General features: G+C 35.0%; 1 protein-coding gene across 8 annotated transcripts in view; it reads left to right on the top strand.

Annotated features, from left to right (window-relative positions):
• Positions 1 to 21,921, top strand: part of LINGO2 (leucine rich repeat and Ig domain containing 2) — a 486,580-nt gene that overhangs the window by 357,156 nt on the left and 107,503 nt on the right. For 5 of the 8 annotated variants that reach the window (XM_054517993.1, XM_036402831.1, XM_036402833.1 and 2 more), the window contains one exon: positions 8,188 to 8,274. The exons of the other annotated variants lie outside the window; for them this stretch is intronic. In XM_054517993.1, coding sequence (XP_054373968.1) covers positions 8,230 to 8,274 — 45 coding nt within the window. In that variant the 5' untranslated portion in view covers positions 8,188 to 8,229. The remainder of the gene's footprint in view (positions 1 to 8,187; positions 8,275 to 21,921) is intronic. 8 annotated transcript variants of the gene reach the window in all.

Here is a 21,921-nt window from a genome sequence, read left to right as displayed (position 1 = left end):
CTTTTTAAAAACCTTGAGTTAGAGCTATAAAAATATATAGTAGGATTTAGAATCAAAGGCTGTTCATAAACATAGCGTATGAATTAAATATGCAATTAATAAACTGTCAGAAAAAAAAAACTATAGATTTTTATTTTAACTACTAAGGAGATAATAAATCATTCTGAAATGATGTTGACATCCTTGCGTTCAACCTGTACATTCTGCTATGCATGATGCCTTCTGAACCATGTATTTGCTGTAGTACGTACAGGATTTCTTATGGCAGTAAGTGCTGGATGATATACTGAGGGGGAGCCAGAAACTTTTTTATTGCAGTAATTTTTGCCTTTATCTTGCACTCAGGCATTACAAGGATTTCTGAAGAGCAAACAGCCAGACCAACCCCAGAAAATTAAAACGTTTTCCCTTTAATGAAATAAACCAAATAGAATTTTCCCTTTAATGAAATAAAGTAACATTTGTGGCAGAAGGCAGACCCATTTGTTACTGACTTACATACAAAATCTTGGGGAGGTTCCAACCATTAGCATAATTAATTAGTTTTCCCACTAATATTCAGTGTTCTTTACCTTTATCCATAGATCATCCATCAAGATAACAATTGTTATTCAGGTGTATTTTTTTATTGGTGCAATATGAATGAAGTTCTCTCAGATGCACATGAACATTCTGAATGGGATCTTGGAGTTTTTCCAAGTGTAGTTCGTGTTAGACATATTTAAGGGTTCCTAGATTTTTCAATGTTCTTGTAAATCCTGATTACATAGCAAAGGTGAAAAACATATACACATACTCACTCCATACTCACTGTATTTCTATGTACTTGTCATCACAGTTATTACTGTGTAATAACTTTATATGATTGAATTTTCCTATTTTCTGGTTACAAAACTCTGCAGTAAGATACAGATTATTCAGTAAGATACAGGTTATGGAATAATATTGCTCCTATTTTCTGCAAGAGAAAGAATTATGTTCTCCCAAAACTATTTTGGATAATTAGGTGGTTTTGCAGAAATTTGCAGTATTTGGGTGAAAGTCTTGAAAAGTGAACTATAACAGTGGAAATTTGAGAGGTGTGTGGAAGTTTTAGTCATTTAAAAAGTGATTCAGCTGTCCTTTCTGCAGGGGAAGTGAATCAAGACAAAATCTATGCCTACTTTTCAAGCAGAAACTGAACTTCTATGTACCCGCTGTCAGGTATAAAGCTCATGGTGACGATCCAGATTTTTTTTTCTCTTTAGCTAAATTTGCAGAAGTGTTGGTGTATATGTGTCTGACTCTATTTTTGATTGAGCTCCTTTTGGGTCAACACTGTAGAGCTGTATAGGATTTCAAGTTTTTAAGCATAATTTTCAAATGCAGTACCTGTGAAACAAACCAAAATTCTAATGCAATATGACAGTTACATTTGTTATATCTTCCTGGAAGCAAATGGGACATAACAGTTGACACCCATTCACAGCTTAAGACTTTTTTTTCACTCTTTCACTTTAATTGTTTTGATTCAAGGATACTTTCCTTTAAGTAACTGGATTTCCTGAATATCTCATGCTACTGTTGTATGTTGTACTCCAATGGATTGTAACAATAGTTATAATGAAATCTTGTAATTTGCTGTGAAGTATGCTTGACATGTTATTTCAAATTTTTCTATTGCTTTTGTTTTATAGCTAGATTTTAATCCTTGACTACAACATACTTTGTCTGTATTTGTTCTTGCCTCTCTAGCTATATTTTCCCTTTTTATTAATACTACCCTGTATTACTTTGATTTCAAACACTGTACTGTAAGTACAGTGTTTGAAATCAAAGTAGAAATGTGATAAAGAACAAGGTCATACATGAAAAAGGTATGTAAAGTTGTCAGACTATTTTCAGAACCCTGTATGAACTCACACTGCTATGTGAGATAAACTTGTATAGTTTGCCTTTATTTACAAGCACTGATTTTGATTTTTTCTCCTTACTGTAAAATTTAGTTATGCTAGTTTTCTTACATGAACTTCAATTCCATAAATTGAAAACTTGATTTAGATTTCATCTTTTTTCCTTTCTTCCATGACCTCAAATTGTCTCCCAGGGTGACATCCTAGAGTAAGTGGTTGTTCTGACATATTTCCCAATCACATCTCCTTAGCATCACAAATGCATTTAAAAGAATTACATTAAAGTTTTGTTGTCCCACAGATCTTGATAACCTTTAAAATACACTGTGATAGGAATCTTTTCTATGCCTATTCAAGCAAGGCATAGAAATGCCTTGTCACTTAATGCCCTGTCACTTAATGCCCTTATTTTTTCAGTTACCCATTCCTGAACATCAGCTCCTTGATTCATATAAAACCCCATATCTTATACACAGAATTTTTGACTTTTTGCTGCCATGACTAAATACTGATAGAGAGAAAGATTAATGAGTTCACCAAGAATAGTGTCATTCTTCTTCCTTAGGCATGTTCAGGAAAATCTCCCACTGGTTTCAGTTGCTGGAAAATGGAAAGTTAAATTCCTTATGTAAATTAGATTCTGTACGGAAAATGTAAGGATAGTGATATTGTGTGGGTTTTATTGTTCCTTGATGTGCTTTTATTTCAGCTCTCAACACTAGAAACATTGATAGTCTTGGAAGTAGAGTCTAGCTGAACAGGTCTTATGATTGACATTTAATTAACAGATTTGTCGATATGGATTTCAGAGTACATTTCTACATTCTGTTCTCTACATAGAAAGCTTACTAAAGGTGCCAACAAATTAACAGACCCATAGGAACTCTTGATTTTGCTCACAGGAATGAGGCCCAGGCAGCAAATTTTAACACTTTGCAGCCCAGACACTTATTTGATTCTTGACTCTCTAACAGGCCTGTTTCAAAATAGATGAGCTCAATATGGTAGCCTTAGTGGAGCAGTCACTGCTGCTAGAAAAGAGAGATGGTAGAGGATTTGGGTTTTCAGGGCATTTGATTTCTGTTTACTGTTCTTGTTACTAAAGTCACACTGGATTGGGTTTTTTATTTGGTAGGAAAAATATATATGTGTAGAGTCTGTAACATTCATTTTCCAGACTAGTAGGAAGCACAGGCAGTCACAAACTCTTTAGCTTTTAGGCTAAGCCTATGCAATTCAGAATTATGGAGACTGCAGCTGCATTTATTAAGTCTTTAAAGACTTTGGGACTAATCCAGCCCAGGAGAAGCATCAGCTGTATTTTCTTCCTTTTACAAAAAGTACATTATGGCATCTAAATGATATAACTTTCACTTGAAGCCAAACCTTAACACCTATACCCTTGTGAAAGGATGGGTTGGTAGGCATCTTTCTTGAATAAATTTTGTTCAATATGAAGCAATTTCCTGAAGTGTCATCTGCATTGTATGTGTTGGGTTTCCATATATTTCAAAATTATATCTGTAATTTTCTCATTTAGCTCAGCCATCATCCTTTATTTCTGTGTCATCTACCAACTGCCTTTGAACAAGCATCTTTGTCTTTGCATTGACAAAAATAAATGTTGTCAAATGAGGCACGTGCTTTCAAAGGGAAATGAAGTACATCACGTAGTTTGAAATGTGAAAGCCATGTTGTGCTTGTTTTTCACTGTCATTATGTAAAGATGCAGCATCTGGGGCATAAGAAAAATTCAGGAGAGATGCTGCAATAGAAAGTGTCAGAACAAGTCAATCCTTGTACTCTCCCTCTGCCTGGCAAATCTGTATAAAGTAGAGGTCTAAATAGGAAAAACTTTAAACTGTGGAACTCTTGAAGTGATACATTGTATTTCTCTTGAAAGCTTTTACATGTACAGGCAATTGGAAAAGACTCTCTGAAACATGAGAACAACTTTAATAACTGTCAAGTGAAGTAGACACATAAACAGAAGAAATGTCACAGTCCATCAGCTTTTCTTTACTTCTCCTATTCACTTCTCTTTTCTTAGTGACCTAAGCATATATAAGGAATCTGTGCGTCAGTTCTGCACTTTATCTCCTGCAGAAAAATGTTGGTACATCTGCTTTGCACTTTTCCTTCTGCACAGCTCCCACCTAGCATTCAAACTGGATTTTCATTTTAAAATTTAAGAATAATCTGTCCTTGAGAAATGATTATGGTAAAAAAAATGATGGTATTTCAGATTTATTCTCCTTCAGTGATTTCTATAGTGAATCTGCTCATTGCACATCCAAACCCAAAAGCTTTTTAGTTGCTGCGCAGACAAACTCAATTTGGTACCTGAAAGTAATGTCAGGGGCTTGATTACCGATCTCCGCCAATTTTATCAATGGAAAATGTGATTTTTAGTGACAGTTTAACACTGTAACATGAGAGATCAGAGGTGCACTTGCATTTCAAACATATGGGAAAAACAGAAAAGTATGTCACACCAGAAACAGAGACCATAGATACCCAGTTTAGACTTACAGAGACAATGTATTAATTTTGCTTCATACAAAAGTAAGGACTGCAGATGTTTTTTTAGCATAGGAAAATTATGGGGGGGTGGATTAAATCAAAGTTATTTGTCAATAATAAAGTTCAACTTAAAACCAAAGGCAATAGAAATATAACTGCATTATTCTAATCAATAAGTAAACTGAGATAGTGCATTCTTTGGGTACTTAATCTATTTCTACAATATTTTGATTTGTTTTCATTGGACTTTTTACTCCTCACTTTGAGAAAGTCAACATAAGGCTTTCCCAAGGATGTGCACTGAGGGAGAGAAAAGAGTTAATCCCATGTTTTCTAGAGATTAAAAGATAAAACATATTTCTAATGTATTTCCATTAAAAGGAATAAAAGAGAATTTCAGCTCTTCTGCAGAAGATATTGATAGTCTCCCACTGCTATTCCAGCAGTCAGAACTCCTGGCTCAGCATTTTAGAGTCCTGGAGAGCCCATTTGTTTCAATTCCAATTTCTGACAGTCTATTAAAGACAGTAAGATGATATTTATTCCTCTTCTTCTAAGGGTGAAGAAAAGGAAGAGTTTCATCAGCAAACTAAGCAAATATAAATTTTCTTATTATATATAGAATGTATATGCTGAATATCTATAAATCATTAAGGAGCTAGTTTGTTAGGGACTAGGGAAGGGATAACCTTTAAAAATAAGAGAAGACAGGCCCCTAAGAGAAATATAATACTGTTTCTTTTTAAAACATTACAAGCTCTTTTGGAAATTCAGAGTTTTAGGAAGACTGGAAAGTAAGTTGTAATTTTCATATGATCCTTATTGCTGGGCTATGGATTTTTTGCATTCTTTCTCTCTCAAAAATAGTATGCAATAGCCCAGTCTAGACAATAGAGAAGACAAACTTTCTCACAATTCAAAGGTTTAATCCTTGGAGTCTAAGATAGTCACATTCGCATTTTCTTGGTCTGTTCATAGATCAGATATTGTGAGGAAATGTCTTATAACTGTGCAAGAATAACTCACCAATTTAAAAATTCTTACCTATGGGTCAGGAGGCAGGTGGTAGAAAAAGAAAGGATGTTTTCACTTATTTGAAGCCAGTTATAAGGAACCACAGAAACATGAGGGAAGATGACATATTAATAAAAACTCAAATCTGAAGTACAAGATAGACCAATGTTATGCAAATCTTTTCAGGATTTAAATAAACTCATTTTTTCTAGTGTAATAAGCATTACATATGCTTCTCTTTATGCCCCCCCCTATATTTTTCCACTCACAGAAGAGACCATTAGCTTAAAAAGGAGTTTGAGGGTGGCCAGGTTTGGTTATAGTTTCTTCTAACCAAAATTTTACGTATTTTGTGTTGGAAATTAATTTCCTCAGAAAAATAATAAAAAGGAAAAATATTGTGTTGGACAATGCAAGTTGTGTAGAACTTGGGAAAGAACTGCTGAGACTTCCGCGTGCCAAACACTCTAAGGAAGGATGGGCTTTTAAATTAAAGAAAAACCTGTTTCCTTACTTTGTCAGCAGGGTAAGTGTTAGGTAGTTTTTGACAAAGAATGTTTAAATGTACTGGTTTGAACAGAATAGGTTTATGCAATACATATATATATATGTATTAGCTGTTCCCCTACTTGCTATGTATTTGCCAAGGTGGATCCTTGTTTTTTGCTAACATGTGACTATCCAAACTATAATGCAGTTTGTCTCTAGAAACAATTATTTCAATCTGTTGGAGGCTTATGTTTTTATCCCTTAATTTAGTTTTTCTGTCTTTGAATAAGATGTATTTTCCCAGCTAGAATTCTTTTTGCGCTCTCTGAAGTTTCAATCCCATTCCATCGAAGAAGTTTCAGGAAATCTTCCCTCCTTACAAAGATCTGATTTGGATTACTCTTCCCAAAGAAACATAACGGAGGCCACAGAAATAAAACACTCTGTAATCTTGGTGCATCTCTTATTTCAAAGTGGACAATTAAACCTGTATTTTAAACAAAGTTGATAAGAAGTCACATTGCTCTCGAAAGTCTGAGATGCTGTAAGCAATGCCAAGAATCATATGAAATCTTGTGGAGGAACTTCTGCTACATAATTTGAGAAAAATTTTCATTTAATGGGTTCTAAGTTTAAACTTTGGAAGACAGAAGTAAAAATGATTCCTTCAAAATTAAACTTAGAAAAACTAGGAATAAGATTTATCTCCTTGTAAAGTATTTCAGCTCTCAACCGAAGAACCCATTCTCTTTAGTAGTACCTTTAGGTATATTAAGAAATCAGGAAGTCCAATATTAGATATATTATTAACATGTCCTGGAAATTGTTTAAATGTTATGGCTTATTGATTCAATTTCATTTCATAGTGAAAACATCTCTTGTGGATATGAAGCGGAACATTCTCACATCTTACTAATTACAGCTAGAACAGTATGTATAGTTAGCAAATTATTTTCTCCCCTCTCTTCCCCATGTTGTACTTTCCTTGGAGAAATCCACTCTACAGGGCATTTAAACAATGAGGAAGATGCAGAGGTTGCCACAAGAGTATTATGTAGCAGATTGTCAGAGTATGATTAGATTGGGGCGAGGTCAAGCATGAAAACCTGCTGATATTGTCAGCATGACAAGATGCTTTAAAAAATCTTACCTTCAGTTGCCTTTCTATGATGCAGTTACCTCTATAGAGCTGTCTGACAGCACTGGGCTGGGGTTTGAATTTTATTCAGTTGGGATGAAATTTTCTGTGACAGTCTCACATAATTTCAAACTAAATTTGGGAAGAAATGTTGTTTATTGCTCTTCATTAAAACATCCTCTTGAAGTCAAATGAAGCTTGCTTAGCTGCTCTTGGAAGATTGTTGTTTTCCTCCTTGCACTGTTGAAACTCTTCATTCTCTTCTGAGGTCTTCAGAAGTTTTTTAATTACAATATCATACTGACCTTACAAGGTGAAAATGAAAATTTACTCATCTATTTTCAAAAGCTCTAAAGTCTGTATCCCCACAACAGCAGTATTTTGTAGAATGTGGCATCAATAACTAAGCATGTCAGCACATGCTGATGCTTAATTTTGAAGAAATAGGATAAATATTGTAATAATTAATCTTTTTTATGCTGAAAAGAGAGAGGAGAAATCATGTTTTACTGGAATAGACCAATCTATTCCCATTATGGAGCCAAATAGATGGTCTATCAGCATTAAATATATCTTAAGAGTATATTTTAGGACTATTTGAATGAACCTATATTACAAATCCTGCTGTTAACAGAAGACAACAGGTCCATGATGGGTCTGTGGACCAGGGACCTTCCTGTGCTTACACTTAACCTCAGATCACCACATATGTATAAAAAACTCATTCCATCTGAGTAAATCAATAGTCAGATTTTAATAGATTCTTAGTGGCCCCCATCAAGAGGGGAAGTGTGAGGTGGTTCTGATGGCCAGCACTAGAGGAATGCAACAGAATTCTGCTCTGCTTTTTCTATATAATGATTTAGAGTTTGTCACAAAAATGTCATAGAATCTCATTTAGTAGGTAATTTTGGGGGAAATTGTTCAGCCTATTCAGTCTGTACATTGCTCTGTCTCTGCATTTTGCATTAATAGGCATTTAAGAAGTGCCTAAACACATTTAGATATTTCATGAAATGCTGCTTTTTGACCCAGTGTTGTACGTGCTGTCATCACTCTCCCTTGTATTGTGTGCGCCTAAGGAAAGAATCCTACAGAATTGGCTGCTTTTTCTCATTCTCATTCCTCCAGGAACCTGGAGCTGACAAGTTTGGATCAAATACAACAGAGTAGATGCCTCAAAGATTGGAATTTCTGCAGATTTTGTTGAAGTCAATGGTGAGTAGAGGGAGGAGTCCTAGATCAGTTTTCCATGGAGGCAAAGGCTGATGTCTGAGCCTTGTGGACACCTGGGCACAACACCTGTTCAGGTAGGGTGAGATACACGACTTGTAATCTTCAGGCCTGTGGGAGGAAATATGGGACACGTGGAAAGGAGAGAGAAAAGAGCACAAGTATTGGAATGGCTGCAGTGGAAACAGGTTTTAAATGAGAGATTAATTTTCTACAATAAGAGAAGTGAGGAAGGCATTAAATGGCAATCTGGATAAAGAGCTTTCACTGTGTTTTCTCTCTGTTCATTGAATTTCTCTTTTATTTTGTACTTTATATTTTCAAGAGTGTGAAAGGGATAAAAATAAAAATTTACAACTCTGAAGTTTTAACAAATTATTTAGAACAATTATTTGCACAGAAGACAGAACAATTGCTTTAGCTGCTTTTATAATGGTCTATTTTAATGCATATGCATTCAGGTTTCCTTTTATTTCTCTTCCCATCCAGCCCTCAAAGTAGAGAAAATGCTTTTTGATATTTTTTTAATCCCTACATCTTCACTTGTAGTCTGTCTTGTGAGAACTAGCTAAAACTATAAAAACCTGAAACTAGTTAGCAGATATATTGAAGAAAATAGATAATTCACTTCTGGGATTGACATGGCATCACACTGAGTATATTGCTGGTGGCATGGGGAAAAGGCAGGCTCTTATGGGAAGGGAAAACCATTTCATTTCCTTTCTAAGACCTCAGTAAGGACAAGCTAGCCCTCCCTATTTTATGAATTACCTCATGGGAATAACCCACTAGGTTGTGACTTATCTCTGGACCTACAGAGAGCACACTGGATGGAAAAGAGTAGCATTTTTTCATGTAGATATTTTTATTTCACATAGACATTTTATCTTGTGCCTTTGTACCTTCTCAGAAGTACAAGATAGAATTACATGTTCTTCTGAAGTTGTTCATCATCTGGGCTTGATTTACATCCAGAAATTACATATCCCAGCTTGTGGGACACAAGCTCCTGAAACCATGCAGCCAACTTGCGTGTTGTACAGAAATGTGCACCTGACATTATCTTAGACAGGAACTTTAATTATTTCAATATTTCTATAGTAATTGATTACTCAATGTTTTAAGTAGGCTAATGAGAGGAGGATTCGTGCCTCTTGCCACATAAATTGACAGGTACAAGGTGGCTCTATACACCAGTGAGCAAAGTCTTCTCTGAAAGATTACTCTTAACATTTGGTTCCCTGTGATGTAAAACAAACCTCCTAGACTGCCTGGACACCTTTCCAGCCCCTGAGAACATCAGCATGCCATCATGGTGAATCCAGCATAGGCAACAGGTTTTACTGACTGCTCCTAAGCCACAATCCTAAGCAGACCTTTCACTGCACATGAAAAAATAATTTTACTGATCACCTGTCCACTTTCAGGTCTGTTATTCACAGCTGTGTCTCATTTGCATAATTAACACATCAAACCAAAGTTGCCTCTTTCTGAGAAGGTTTAATGCTCCATACAAAGAAGATATGTGGAAATTCAAAACTATATAAGCTCAACATATCCTAATTATTTATTGAAATGAATTCAGGTATGAAGCATTCCATGTGAAAAATACTTTTAGAGATGGAGAAATTGTGTTCCTCTTCCCATTGTATAATAAATCAGGTCAATGCAGAGTAATGCTGTTCTTTTTTGGATGGTAGTCAAATGATTTATATGCCAGGAATAGAATATTAGACAGTGATTTGTTTTAATGGAACCTACAATAACTTTTGCCCCATAGATATTGAAATAATTTTTGGACTCCTATCAAGTTCATCAGTCTTCAAAATCTGCCCTTCACTTTCTTTTCATTTGATGCCTATTGCATAAAAAAAGCCTGAAAAACAACTATTTTCTTTAAATATATCCTTTTTTCCAAGAGAAAATTTATTCTAACAGTAGTTGAGAATTATAGACATATCCATAGGTTGTTAAAAATCCTTTCTGAGTAGCTGCTCTTCAAGCAATTATTTCTTTTATCTATTAATGTAGAGTTTCACTGTTTGAAAATTTGAAAGGGGCAGTTATTTTATATTATGTTTCTTATGAATAGCTTACATGCTTGGCAACTTCCCCATCAATTCAAGATCAGTTTCATTTTTTAATTTTTATTACATTCATAGGAGAACCAAAACAAAACATGAGAACAAAATCATTGATTTGACCCATAATTTAGAATCAAACTCTTTAGCCGAGAGAGATGAAAAAAAATCTAAAACTTGAAAATGCAACTATGATGTATGAATGCAATCTTTTACAAGTATCTGTGTCTGTGTTTTGTGGAAGTGGTGTTGAAGCAGCAAGTGGAAACTCCTTTCTCATGTGGGAGAATATCTTTAATAGTAATATAAAGGAAAGGAAAGGAAATTTCATATAATTTTCTGTCGCATGCTTACTGCTTGATGCAGGATGAGGCGAAGCTAGTATTAGCCATCATTCAATAGAAAAGATTTGAAGCATAAATCAAAACACACAGACAGCTATATGTGTAGATACTTGGACTGGCAGAAAGAATTGCAAATTTTTTGAGAATTCTGCATGTAGGCCTGCATGTGCAGGTTGATTGAATTATTTCAAACTTTTCTAAGGATTTGTAATGACCTGTTCGATGGAGCCGAGATTCACTGTACATAATACAGTGAATTATGTACACCATCTCAAGAAATAAAACAGCATGTGCAATACATTTATATAATATGCAAGAAAAAATAATTTCTTGAGATGAGCCTTGAAATGCTAGTCAAGCACATGGGTTGTAATAGCAGTTATTGTTGCATTCCAGTGACAAGGTATGATTACCTTGTCAACTTCATGGCAACAATGAGATGACTTCCATGTGACAGAGTAGGAGTCAGATTGCACCATACAACACATCATCCAGAGCAGGTAATGTCTCCACATCACACAAACAAACTTTTATGCACCCTGTAGTTTTCATACCAAATAAAGGACAACAGCAGTGGCATACGACCTGATCACCAGGTTAATCCTGTGAAGAAACTGATAAAGGAAGAATGGAATTTCAATGCAGAAAAGGCCAGAAAAATGAAGCAAATGTGAAACTATAAGAACAGATCTACAAAGTCAAATTGAAGACCCCCCTGTCCCAGCATTCCATTCCTAGTGATAAGTCAAAATAATTTTTCAAGAAGAATATAGATTCTAAACAACTATATACAATGCTTTCCTGATATATTTGCCCAGCCTCTAAGAAGCTGCTTTAGGAAGACTATGATATTCCTTATTTTTTAGCAACCCATAGTGGATTTCTTTTCAATAACTATTTTGAGTCTTGCTTAGAGCAGGGTAAACCTATGATCAGTAATAACATCTAGTGAGAAGGCTTTCATCGCTTAAGTTGTTCTCATATTCTGGAAATAATCCGTTCCTTTATTTGCTTTGTACTTGTTAAGTACAAATTGTGTATGTTAGCTCCTAGTTATGCTTCATGAAGTTACACCAGAATTTTGACTAGATGAGCATACAGAGATTTCATAAAATAAACCACATTAATTATTATCTATTGTTATGTTTTAAAATAATTCCGACATCAAAAATCACGTGTGAGTGAGGTGGAAATCTTTGCCAATATCAACACTATCTTCCAAATTTCCTCTGTCCCATATTTTGCAGGCTTTGTTTCTTTGAGAAGTCTAACGAAAGACTTGAAGCAAAATTGTTTGTTTGCAGCATGCCTCTCTAGACAAAATCATTATTCAGTACTTGTAAGAGACATAATTATTTCTTTCTTTACAGAATATTTATAAAAACTAAAAAGGCAAGTTGAAAATCCACCTGATCCACAATAATTCAAACCCAAACCAGCTACATAATCACCAGTTTTCTTTGGTACTAAATAACTTAAATTTTATTATTTTATTTGCTAACTGCTGCAGATTAAATAAAATACTTCAAATGCTAAGACATTGCTTCAGAATATATATCCCTAAATGAGACAAATTTGGTATCTTCCTGTAGAGACATATAGGGTACATGTAGAGAGATTAAGTACATGAAAAGACAAGCTTTGGGTATGAAGCAACATCTTGCTTTTTGTTGCTCTTTCGGTCATTCTTGATAAATCCTGGTTTCCAGGCTTCTTGATGATTCTTGTTGATTTATCATTTTCATTGGCTTGCTTCAGTTTTCTCTTAATCCTGCATCAGTGGTTGATCACTGGCTGTAAAAGTGGCATGACCAAGGTATTTCTTCACTGATCATTCAGAAAGATTAGAAACATTTTCCAAGCTGAGTAAGTCACAAGATGGATGACCTCCCAATGGTCACATAAAACACATTGCTTTACTAACTCAATAACTAACTTAAACAAGTAAACTTCCAAACCTCACTTTGGTGCTTCTCCTATCTTTGAGATTAAATACCCAGCTCTTCACTGCTTATGTTTTAGTTTTCACAGCACTGATATTCAGATAGTGGAAAAAAAGAAGTACACTTAAGATTACATAACTTTTTTGTGTTTCCCACCACACTGTGTCAAACTTATATGAAATAATAGCGTATCATCAAACTATTCACTTACATATTTAGTATTTTAATAAAATTCAGTAATAAATAATAAAGGAAATTACAAGTACTAGCACAAGGGCATTATAAAATAAGAAAATACTTTGAATCTATTGGAACATAACCTAGAGTTATATGCTAAAGTCAAAGCTTAAGTGTTGTTCATATTTTTAAGCAATAGTAAAAGTCCAGTCAGACAGTCTGTCATAGAAAGAGCCCCACACAGAATGCCAGTTCATTCCAGGGGCTGCATGGTTTTGTCCAGTCTTTAAAAAATCACTGAAAGAGAAAAAATAGAAGGAGATGAAATCTATGTTGAAATCATGCTTTTATGAAATGTCATGATAAACTTCCTTTGAAGATATATATAGCATTAATATTGTTTAGTTTGAGTTCCCACTGAATAAAAAGTGAACCTCAGCAGTATCAGCCTTGTTCTATAAACCTTAGAGTCTGCTTAATTGAAAACTTCTCATTAAATTTACTGTCTAAAACTATTTGTCAGTGAACTGGTTTTGCTTGTTTGTCAAAATTCCAGTCTAAGAAATCTGTATCATTTGCTGCTAAGGACTATTCAGGTTAGTGTTTTTAATGATGGCTATAACTTCCTGTGAATTTCTCCAAATGTCAGAATTAATTTTTCTTATCAGTATAGAAAATAAAAATCCAAAAGCAATAAAATATACTGAAGATTTCTTTTTCACCACTCTAAGAACTCATGTAGAAAATAATTACTTCTGCTGATCCATTGCTTCCTAGCAGAGAATAATGTGATATATATATATAGGATAGCCAGCAGCTCATTTATCAGAGAAGAAAAGTCTTAGTTTAGTTAGCACTGCTGAGCTTTGTCTACAATGAAAATTAACCAGTGCTAACAGTGTTTGTGAGAAGCATATGTAAAAGAAATGGTGCTAAAATAGTTCAGCTGCAAAAAAAAGATGGGGTAAAATACATTGCACACATATCTAAAATTCCTTCTTGACATCCAGAGCAGGCACATTTTAGTTCACAGGCTCAATATATGGAGATGTGGTCCACATCTTGAAGAATTTTGAAGACTTACTGCTATTTTTAAAATACTGTATAAAATTTTGCAAAGACATTTTTCTTACAGATTTCTTGATCTCTAAATAAGGTTTAATGAAAAATTATATTCTGCCTGTTTTTTGAATGGGGGACAAATCTTCATTTTATCTGGTTTTTTTGGCAGATTCTGACTGAATTTTCTTACAAAATTCTGTGTAAGACCAGCTTTCTCCTGGTCTTACACAGTTGTAAAACCTCTGAAGAAAGAAATCTAGCCCATGTAATTGGTGCTTACTTTCTTGTTTCTGAAAATGAAAAGCACTTTAGACATTGAAGAAGTAATACTGTAATATTTGCCCTAATATTCACTGAATAGAAGGATTTGAAATTTTTTCTGTCTCACCAGGTATGTCAGTGCAAGGAGTTTTTGATTCATTTGCGTCTTGCTTACATTCACTATTAGGAAAAACAAAACCTACAAAAACTCCAACCCAAACCAAAAAAGCCATGGTCAAATCATAAAAATCAGTAAGGCTGAATACTCCAAAGCTGAAGGGCACAGCTGTGATGCATGGTCTGTCACCTGCATGGCTGTCTCTGATGGCTGAGGAACATCACAGCAGCGTGAGAAGTATTGCAGCCCTAAGCCCTGGTCGTACCGACTGTATAGCCTGTGTCATCATCTGCATGTGAAAGGGATTGAGGTGAAAACATTGCCACACCTGACAATAAGAACTGAATCCATTTAACAAACATTTTTTCTCAAATCACCATTTCTAAACAAAATTGTTTGCTGGCTGGTAAGAAACTTGCACTTTTTTCCATCAATCCTGTACTTTCAGTTGGCTTCCTTGAAATACATGTGCAGCTGAGTATGTACAATTCCTTTCTAACCTTGGGTCTTAATCTGCCATTGTTCATTTTGAAAGCTGAATTCACTGAAAAAAATTTGGTAAACCAATGACTCATGTATTATTTAGAATTCAAATGGTAAAAATCTGATCCTGGATTTAATGTATGCTATATTAAAGTGATTCTAAAAGGCTTTTATCATTTTCCTGTAATTCTAAGCAGAACTCTGCTTGCTTGCTTTTTGCAATTTTACTTATTTTTTTAGGCTTCCTGTGGGTTCCCTCATTTTCAGTAATGCTGTTAACATAACATTAACCAGTTCTGTGGTTCTGTTTTCTTCTTCCTTTTTTTTCTTTTCTTTTCTTTTCTTTTTTTATTTTTCTATTCCACTCCTAGTAAAACAACTTCTGTATGATTATGTATGCCAGGTTGGAAACAAAGATCAAATGCTTTATCCACCAGTACTTCAGAAGAACTTTGCTTTATGGAGCCCTTCCTTTCTCATCTCTTAACATTTTGAAGTCATTGGATTTAAGACTCCTTTGAGAATCACTCCTTTTGGCGCAGTCTGGAGAGAGAACAGGAATGTAAAAAGGGGGTGGTGTGGAACGCTTCTCTTTTGCAGAAGGGTGAGACCATGGCATTGGCTAGTCTATTGCTAAGAGCTTATTGATGTAGAAATGGTGTTAGAGGCGTGAGATGCCAATCACAAAGTGAGTGAACTTCAGAAAAATATGGAACAAATAACGGACAAAAACAGCCTTTAAGAGAGTGACTGCACAGTGATCAGAATCACAGCTGAGAATACAGGGAGAGTTTCCCAAATGAGGGATGATATTTGACTGCTTAGTAAAGGCCTGAGGCAGTCAGCCCCAGGTGCTTAATGGAAACATTTTTTCTATGTAGAGTTATGCCTTTCACAGTGTTTTTAACAGAAGTCTGCTGAGCTTTTCAATCCATGAAACAAAAGTTTTTCACTTATTGATGATTTTCCTAGGCTTTCTGTCCTTGCAGTAGTGCATCTAACAGGAGGAAGTATATGTCTTGACTGTAAGATGAAAGAAATAAAAGTCCTGTAGGTTTGAAATTCACTATTTAGTCAATAATTGATCAATTGACCGATCGATATTCTCATCACATAAAAGGAAGATGCACAGTTAAAAAAGTAACAAGTCAGAAGAGGAATCCAATTTCAATCAGTTCAGTCCACTCAGCTAGTTGAAGGGGAACTTTTCCTCTACCTTAGCAAAATGAGGAGGTTGTCTCTTAGTTCTTCCAAGGGAAAGAAAAGGAATTAAATATTTTCAAGTAGGAGGACATGATCTAGAAAAGAGAAAAACAGTATAATGGCTCAAAGTTGAAATTAGGTCAATTTTCTTCCTGACTTGAAGTTAAGAGGAAGAAAAATTTTACTTTATTGCTTTCTATATCTGAACTTTAAGAAATAAAGATCAGGGGGTTGAAACAAAATGGGAAGCAAACTACTAAGAAGTTGGGGTAAATCACAGCTACATTCTATCTCCATTCACCACCACCGTATTTCTGTATGTAAGGTCTTTTTTATTTAAAATTCAGCTAGATAATGTTCAGAATTGTTTCAGTTTTTATTCTCTAATTGTATTTTGCAGTGAGTAACACTTGCCATCATCAAAATATAGCTGCATGTTTATGATATACGTTCATGTTTTTGGAAAGGGATGAAAAGTTAATCTAATAAGAAGTGCACATTTACTTGGGTTCTTTTATTCACCAGAAACACTACTACGGTCTGTAGCTATTAAATAAAAATTCCACTTTCCACTTCATCTTACTTATATATAATGTATTCTTAGGACAGTATATTTATATTAAGGGAGTGATGAATCATGAAGTAGAACAGGAAAAGCTGTGTATCGACTTGTCTTCATTTTCTTCCAAATTCCTAAACTAAATTAAAGTTCCTCAATTTGGAAGTTTGGAGGTTTTTATCTTATTTCTAGTTTATTGATCAAACAGTTCATTGATTTATTTTATTGAGCCTGTAAAACAAACATCATTGCCTTTGGTCCCTGTCTACATTCTACTTTTACCTTTTAGTCTAAGTGCCTAATGGATGACAGATGCTATTGTGGGAAAACTTGAGACTATAAGCAGCAGGTACTCAGCTGCTCATGACCAAAATGCAGTACCTCTGAAATTTTCATTCTTTCCACTCTTATACATATGACTCATGCTTAATTTGTGTAGTGATTTTAATTTTATGAGGAAGAGATAGATGCATAAAAATACTTATGCATTTCCTGTCATGCTTCAGGTAGACACATGATTAAAACCTTATAATCAAGAAATAATTTTTCACATTCATAGAGTGCTTGTCCTGCTACTCAGGACCTATTTTTAATTAAAAATCTGAGCTCTGGTATACATGCAAATATCACTATGTTAACAATAATCACCATGAAAACATGAAAGACTCACCCACTGTCTTGATAAAGCAACAGAGAAGGAAAGCAGTGAGATATCTTACACCTTTCTTAGCTTCACAAAATGAATTGTAATAGACACAGTATAACATGAGGTTTTCACAAGATTAGCCCTCCCTGAGGGATTTGCTGTCTGAAGATGAAGGATGCTGTAAGGCAGAACTGGGAAACTAACTCTTTCTTACTATTCAGCAGGAAAACATTAATATTTTACAATGGTAATGTAAATCTGATACAGCGCTTCATTAAGAGCAGTTAAGAACTAAAAAATACAGAATTTTTACTTTTTGAAATGTGGTAAAATAGGGTAAAATGACACAAAATGCCATAGAAGAGTATAACTAAATTCCTCATTACCTGTGCTCTGCATCATACTGGAACCTTTTGTTTCAGTGGTGGAGAGTGAGTAAGAAGTTCTTTCTAGTTCCTATTGTTAGAGAGATTAATACAGGAAAGCCAAGCTTATATCGCAAGAGTATTGAAGTTTATATGAAGAATCAAGGTCTCCGTAATTTGGACTTTTCTGATGATCAGAACTCACTGTACCAACACTCTGGTATCTGTAAAGCAGAATCCCTGCATAATCTTTAAAAACCACCAGTAAGTGTAGCTTTGTGTCAGTCCAGACACAATGTTTTGGTCATTCATCCTTTATTAATACATATGGTTATTTGTTTATATTCCTTTATAGGTATACCTTGTTATGGTATACCTTGTTAATGTTTCATTCTGCAGAATGTGACTTTACAAAATATATTGTTGTGTATCCAGCCATTACTTACATAGAATATACTTGACTTGCACAGGGTGCAAGTAACTGTGTGGCTTTTCTGACTTTGGAGGGAAGCTAAGTAGAGATGAAGTCGGGCATAACTGTATTACATGCCAATTCTCATTCCAAACTAAGTGCCAGTGAAATCCTTTTGGGGTCCATTGCAGCCACACTACATACATATGCAGAACACGTGCCTGAAAGCTTTGTCGTCGTCTCTCTCTGAATGTCTCTCTCAGAATGCTTATACAATTGAAATAATTATACAATAATTATTTATTAATAATTATTAATAATAATTGAAATAATTATATAATTGAACAAATGAGCAGGTATGGATTACCTGAGAAATATCAGAAAGTAGTAGCAATAAACACAGCATAGGGAAAAATCTCTTCATTTTTATTTCTATAGATTATAACAGCATGGTGAATATTCATATTTATAAATATATGGGTTGGTCCAGGCAGCCCAGAAAACATGCAGTTTTCTGTAGGGTTATTTTTCTGCACCAGATCATGTTGGCAGATATTGGTACTTAACTGCTCCATCTTAAGACCTTTCTTCTTTTATTTCCATGTGCAAAGATGAGGTTTCTTGCTCATTCTCATTTCAAAAATGCTCTTCATTTAGCAAAACAGATGTTCAATTCAAATAGGCTTCAGGTAATATGGACATCTCTGCCTTTCCTTAGTGAATCCATCATAACCAAATTACATATGCATAAATGCAGCCTAAGTCCTTCAAGGACATACTAATTAGCTGTGTCATTTCAGATTCACTCTTTGGAATAAATATGCCCCTGTGGCTGTTTGAGACATTTAGATTCGCAGATTCTATTTGAAAATAGTAATTTGAAATATATTAGCTATATATTGTTATGTACACAGAAAGAAAAAGGGACAAGAAGATAGTTATTCACTAAGGTGTAAAATAAGTTGACTTATTGCACAATCATATATCCTTTTTACACACATACAAGTTGAGACTCTGATCAATCATCTCTACTACTCCTAATTTATTCACAGTGATATAGCTTAGCTAACTGGATTTTTCCTATTCATAATGAAGTGACAGAAAATATTACTAGCACCAGTAATTCACTGTCATGAATACAACCATCATAGATAATGGAAGATTTTGATTTCTGTCAGTATAGGTAAATGAAATATTTCTAAAATATGGTATACGTTAACATAACTTGAGATAAAGCAAGTTCAATGGAATGTCTGCTATAGAGAAAACCTATAAGGAGATCCATCAACTTCAGAAAAACCTTAAAAGAGTTGAAGCATTTTTATTAGGTGATGATCTTACACCAAGATTTGTTGAAATAGGCAAACTATGTAGTGTGAGATTGGATGACAAGACACAGTAAAGAGATACTAGGTTATTCATAGCTGCTCAAACTTCATGACAGTGTCTATCTAATTAATCAGATGTGCCACTTTAAGTTCCAATTTTTGTGCTGTTTTTTGTAGTGTAAAAACAAGGAAACTGTAGTGACAAACTTCTACTCAGAGCTGATAGTAGCTGTGGTACTGTCAAAATCAGGAGAAGCTCTCCCTTGGTGTGAATGCAAAGCAGTGGAAACCTACATGGATGAAACCAAAACATAGTAGTGCTAGCAAGTATTGCAGAGGACATTTGGAATAACCATGCAATCACTCTTTCTTTCCTTTTCTCCTTTATCTACTAGGCAACATTCAACCTTACCTAGCTAGAGGTTTTGGTTCTTTTGTTTTAATATAAGGAATTTTAGAAACAAACACGCACACTTCCATCAGGTTCTAAGGAAGATGAGACTGACAACAAAAAGTACTTCAAATCTAGGAAATCACCAGTAGGCTGGAGTGACAGATTCACCAGAAATAAAGTTGTGTTGTATATTGGAAACTGGTATGTGTGTACAGGTAATGTAGCAATCACAGAGTCATAATGTTTGATTATAAATTACATTTGAGGGCTCATTAAGGCACAAGAGCATGCATTTCAATACAAAAACACAAGGATTTAATACAGGTAAAAAGTCATTATGGCACTCAAGGGCAAAATAAACTGTGAGCAATTCAGCATGCCTTTATAACAGTAAAGTAACATATATTCTGCTTCAAGCCTTACCCCAATAAAGAGGCCTTAGTTCCAGACAACGCTCCAAATAACTGAGAAATAGAAACACATTATTTACTGATTGGCATTTCTCCCATTTTTTGCTTTGCCTGTCTTCAAATTTTATTTAAGGGTCTTTTTTAATTGAAATTTGGCCTGAGAAGAATTTGACAAAACTGCTAATACTGATATTATGAAAGTCACATAAATACTAAAAATGTGGTTGAAGCACAGTTATGTTCCACCTTCCTCTCAAAATGAGAAAGTTTTTCATACCACTGTTATAAGGCAAATTATACAGCTAGATTACAAATGCATATCTAAGCAGCACTTTGGCATTTTGTAACTTTTGTACAGTGTAAGTGTTAAAAGCATCTTTTAAAAACAAACACATCTTTCCACTTCCAAAAAGTTACTTACAACATTCCTCTCATGTTCTCAGGGAAATTATTACACTGATGACTCCATTATGCTGATCTTTCTAAGTCTGAAAACCTGCATAGCTGCGGCACTGTGGTGCTCTGTGGTGCTTTTCCAAAAGGCTAATTATCTAGTGTCAAGCACATTGCTAGTAGAGTAGTGCTAGCTACCTTCTTTTCCTCTATTTGTTCAACTAATGAACTTAATTAGGTTCAACTTATGGTTATTGCTTTTCACCTGTTCTTAACTTGAAACTAGCTGCTGCTCTTGTCAGTTTTAATGAAGAAACCTGTTTTTTCCAAAGATATTAGTTCTGTCATTTAAACATGTTAGCCCTCTGAGAGATGGCAGGGGGACCAAGACTAAGTGCACAACACAGCCTCAGTACAGCTGCAAGAATATTCATAGACCACGCCCTCTTGGTGCACATTTGTGGGCACGTGAGAGAGAAGGGTCTAATGGGGAACTTTAAGCGTGGCTTGGCTAAGGGTAAAATGTTTTCCAGCTTGGGCCAGAGAGCAGGAGAAATACTAACACCTTGGAGGTTCTCACAGAGACAGCAGGGCTGGAACACTCACTCAGCAAAGGATATTGTGGGACTGGTTCAGTGGGAGCAGATTTGGCTTCACAGCATCTGACTGTACCCCAGTAGAGAGTGAATCACAGGGCATCACAGGGATGGGGATGGGGATGTTTTCTTCACAGTGATTTCTGGTGGGAGAATGAAAGACATTGCCAAAACAGAAGTTTTAAGGTTTAAGACTAGTTTTTTTCCCCACAAGGACAACCAGGCATCAGTGCAGGGCACAGGGAGGTGATGGTGCCTTTCTTCTTGGAATATTTCCAAACTCCTTGCAATAAATTCCTAAGAAACCCAGTCAGACCCCATGTCTGAGCCCGTTCTTTGCAGGGGTTAAGACTAGAACCTTCTGAGGTCTCTGCTGGCTTGATGTTTTATGTAACTGCTTTGATCACCTCCATGGTATTTCACCACTAGGTTCACCTGGCTTATTCATTTTTACCCAAAGATCAGCCACTGTAAATCACATACATTTTGAAGACCTGCCTTCAACAAAATGAAGCAATAGAAATTCTGCTAACTAAGGTGTTAGTCCTAGCAGTGGATTTCCCCTGCTTTTCATAGACTTTTATTTTAGTTAATATCTAAATGCCTTAGACAGAGAAGTCCTACCCAAATGCAAAAGAACTTTTATTTTTATTGTAGTATAGAAAAGCCTTAGTAAGTGTTGAGGTTGCAAGCTTTGTGCTTTAAATTCTTTACCCTCCATTTAGATTCAATTTTTGCCTCTTGTGAATGATTCTTCCAGTATCAAGGGATACCTCTGTCATCACAATATATTCAATAACATCCACAAATCCTCTGAAAGTCAAAGTATTAAGAACTATTCTGCAGAGAAAATATCA

The sequence above is a fragment of the Molothrus ater genome, chromosome Z (genome assembly GCF_012460135.2).
Source record: "Molothrus ater isolate BHLD 08-10-18 breed brown headed cowbird chromosome Z, BPBGC_Mater_1.1, whole genome shotgun sequence".
NCBI lineage: Eukaryota > Metazoa > Chordata > Aves > Passeriformes > Icteridae > Molothrus > Molothrus ater.
This window is presented reverse-complemented; position numbering and strand designations above follow the sequence as displayed.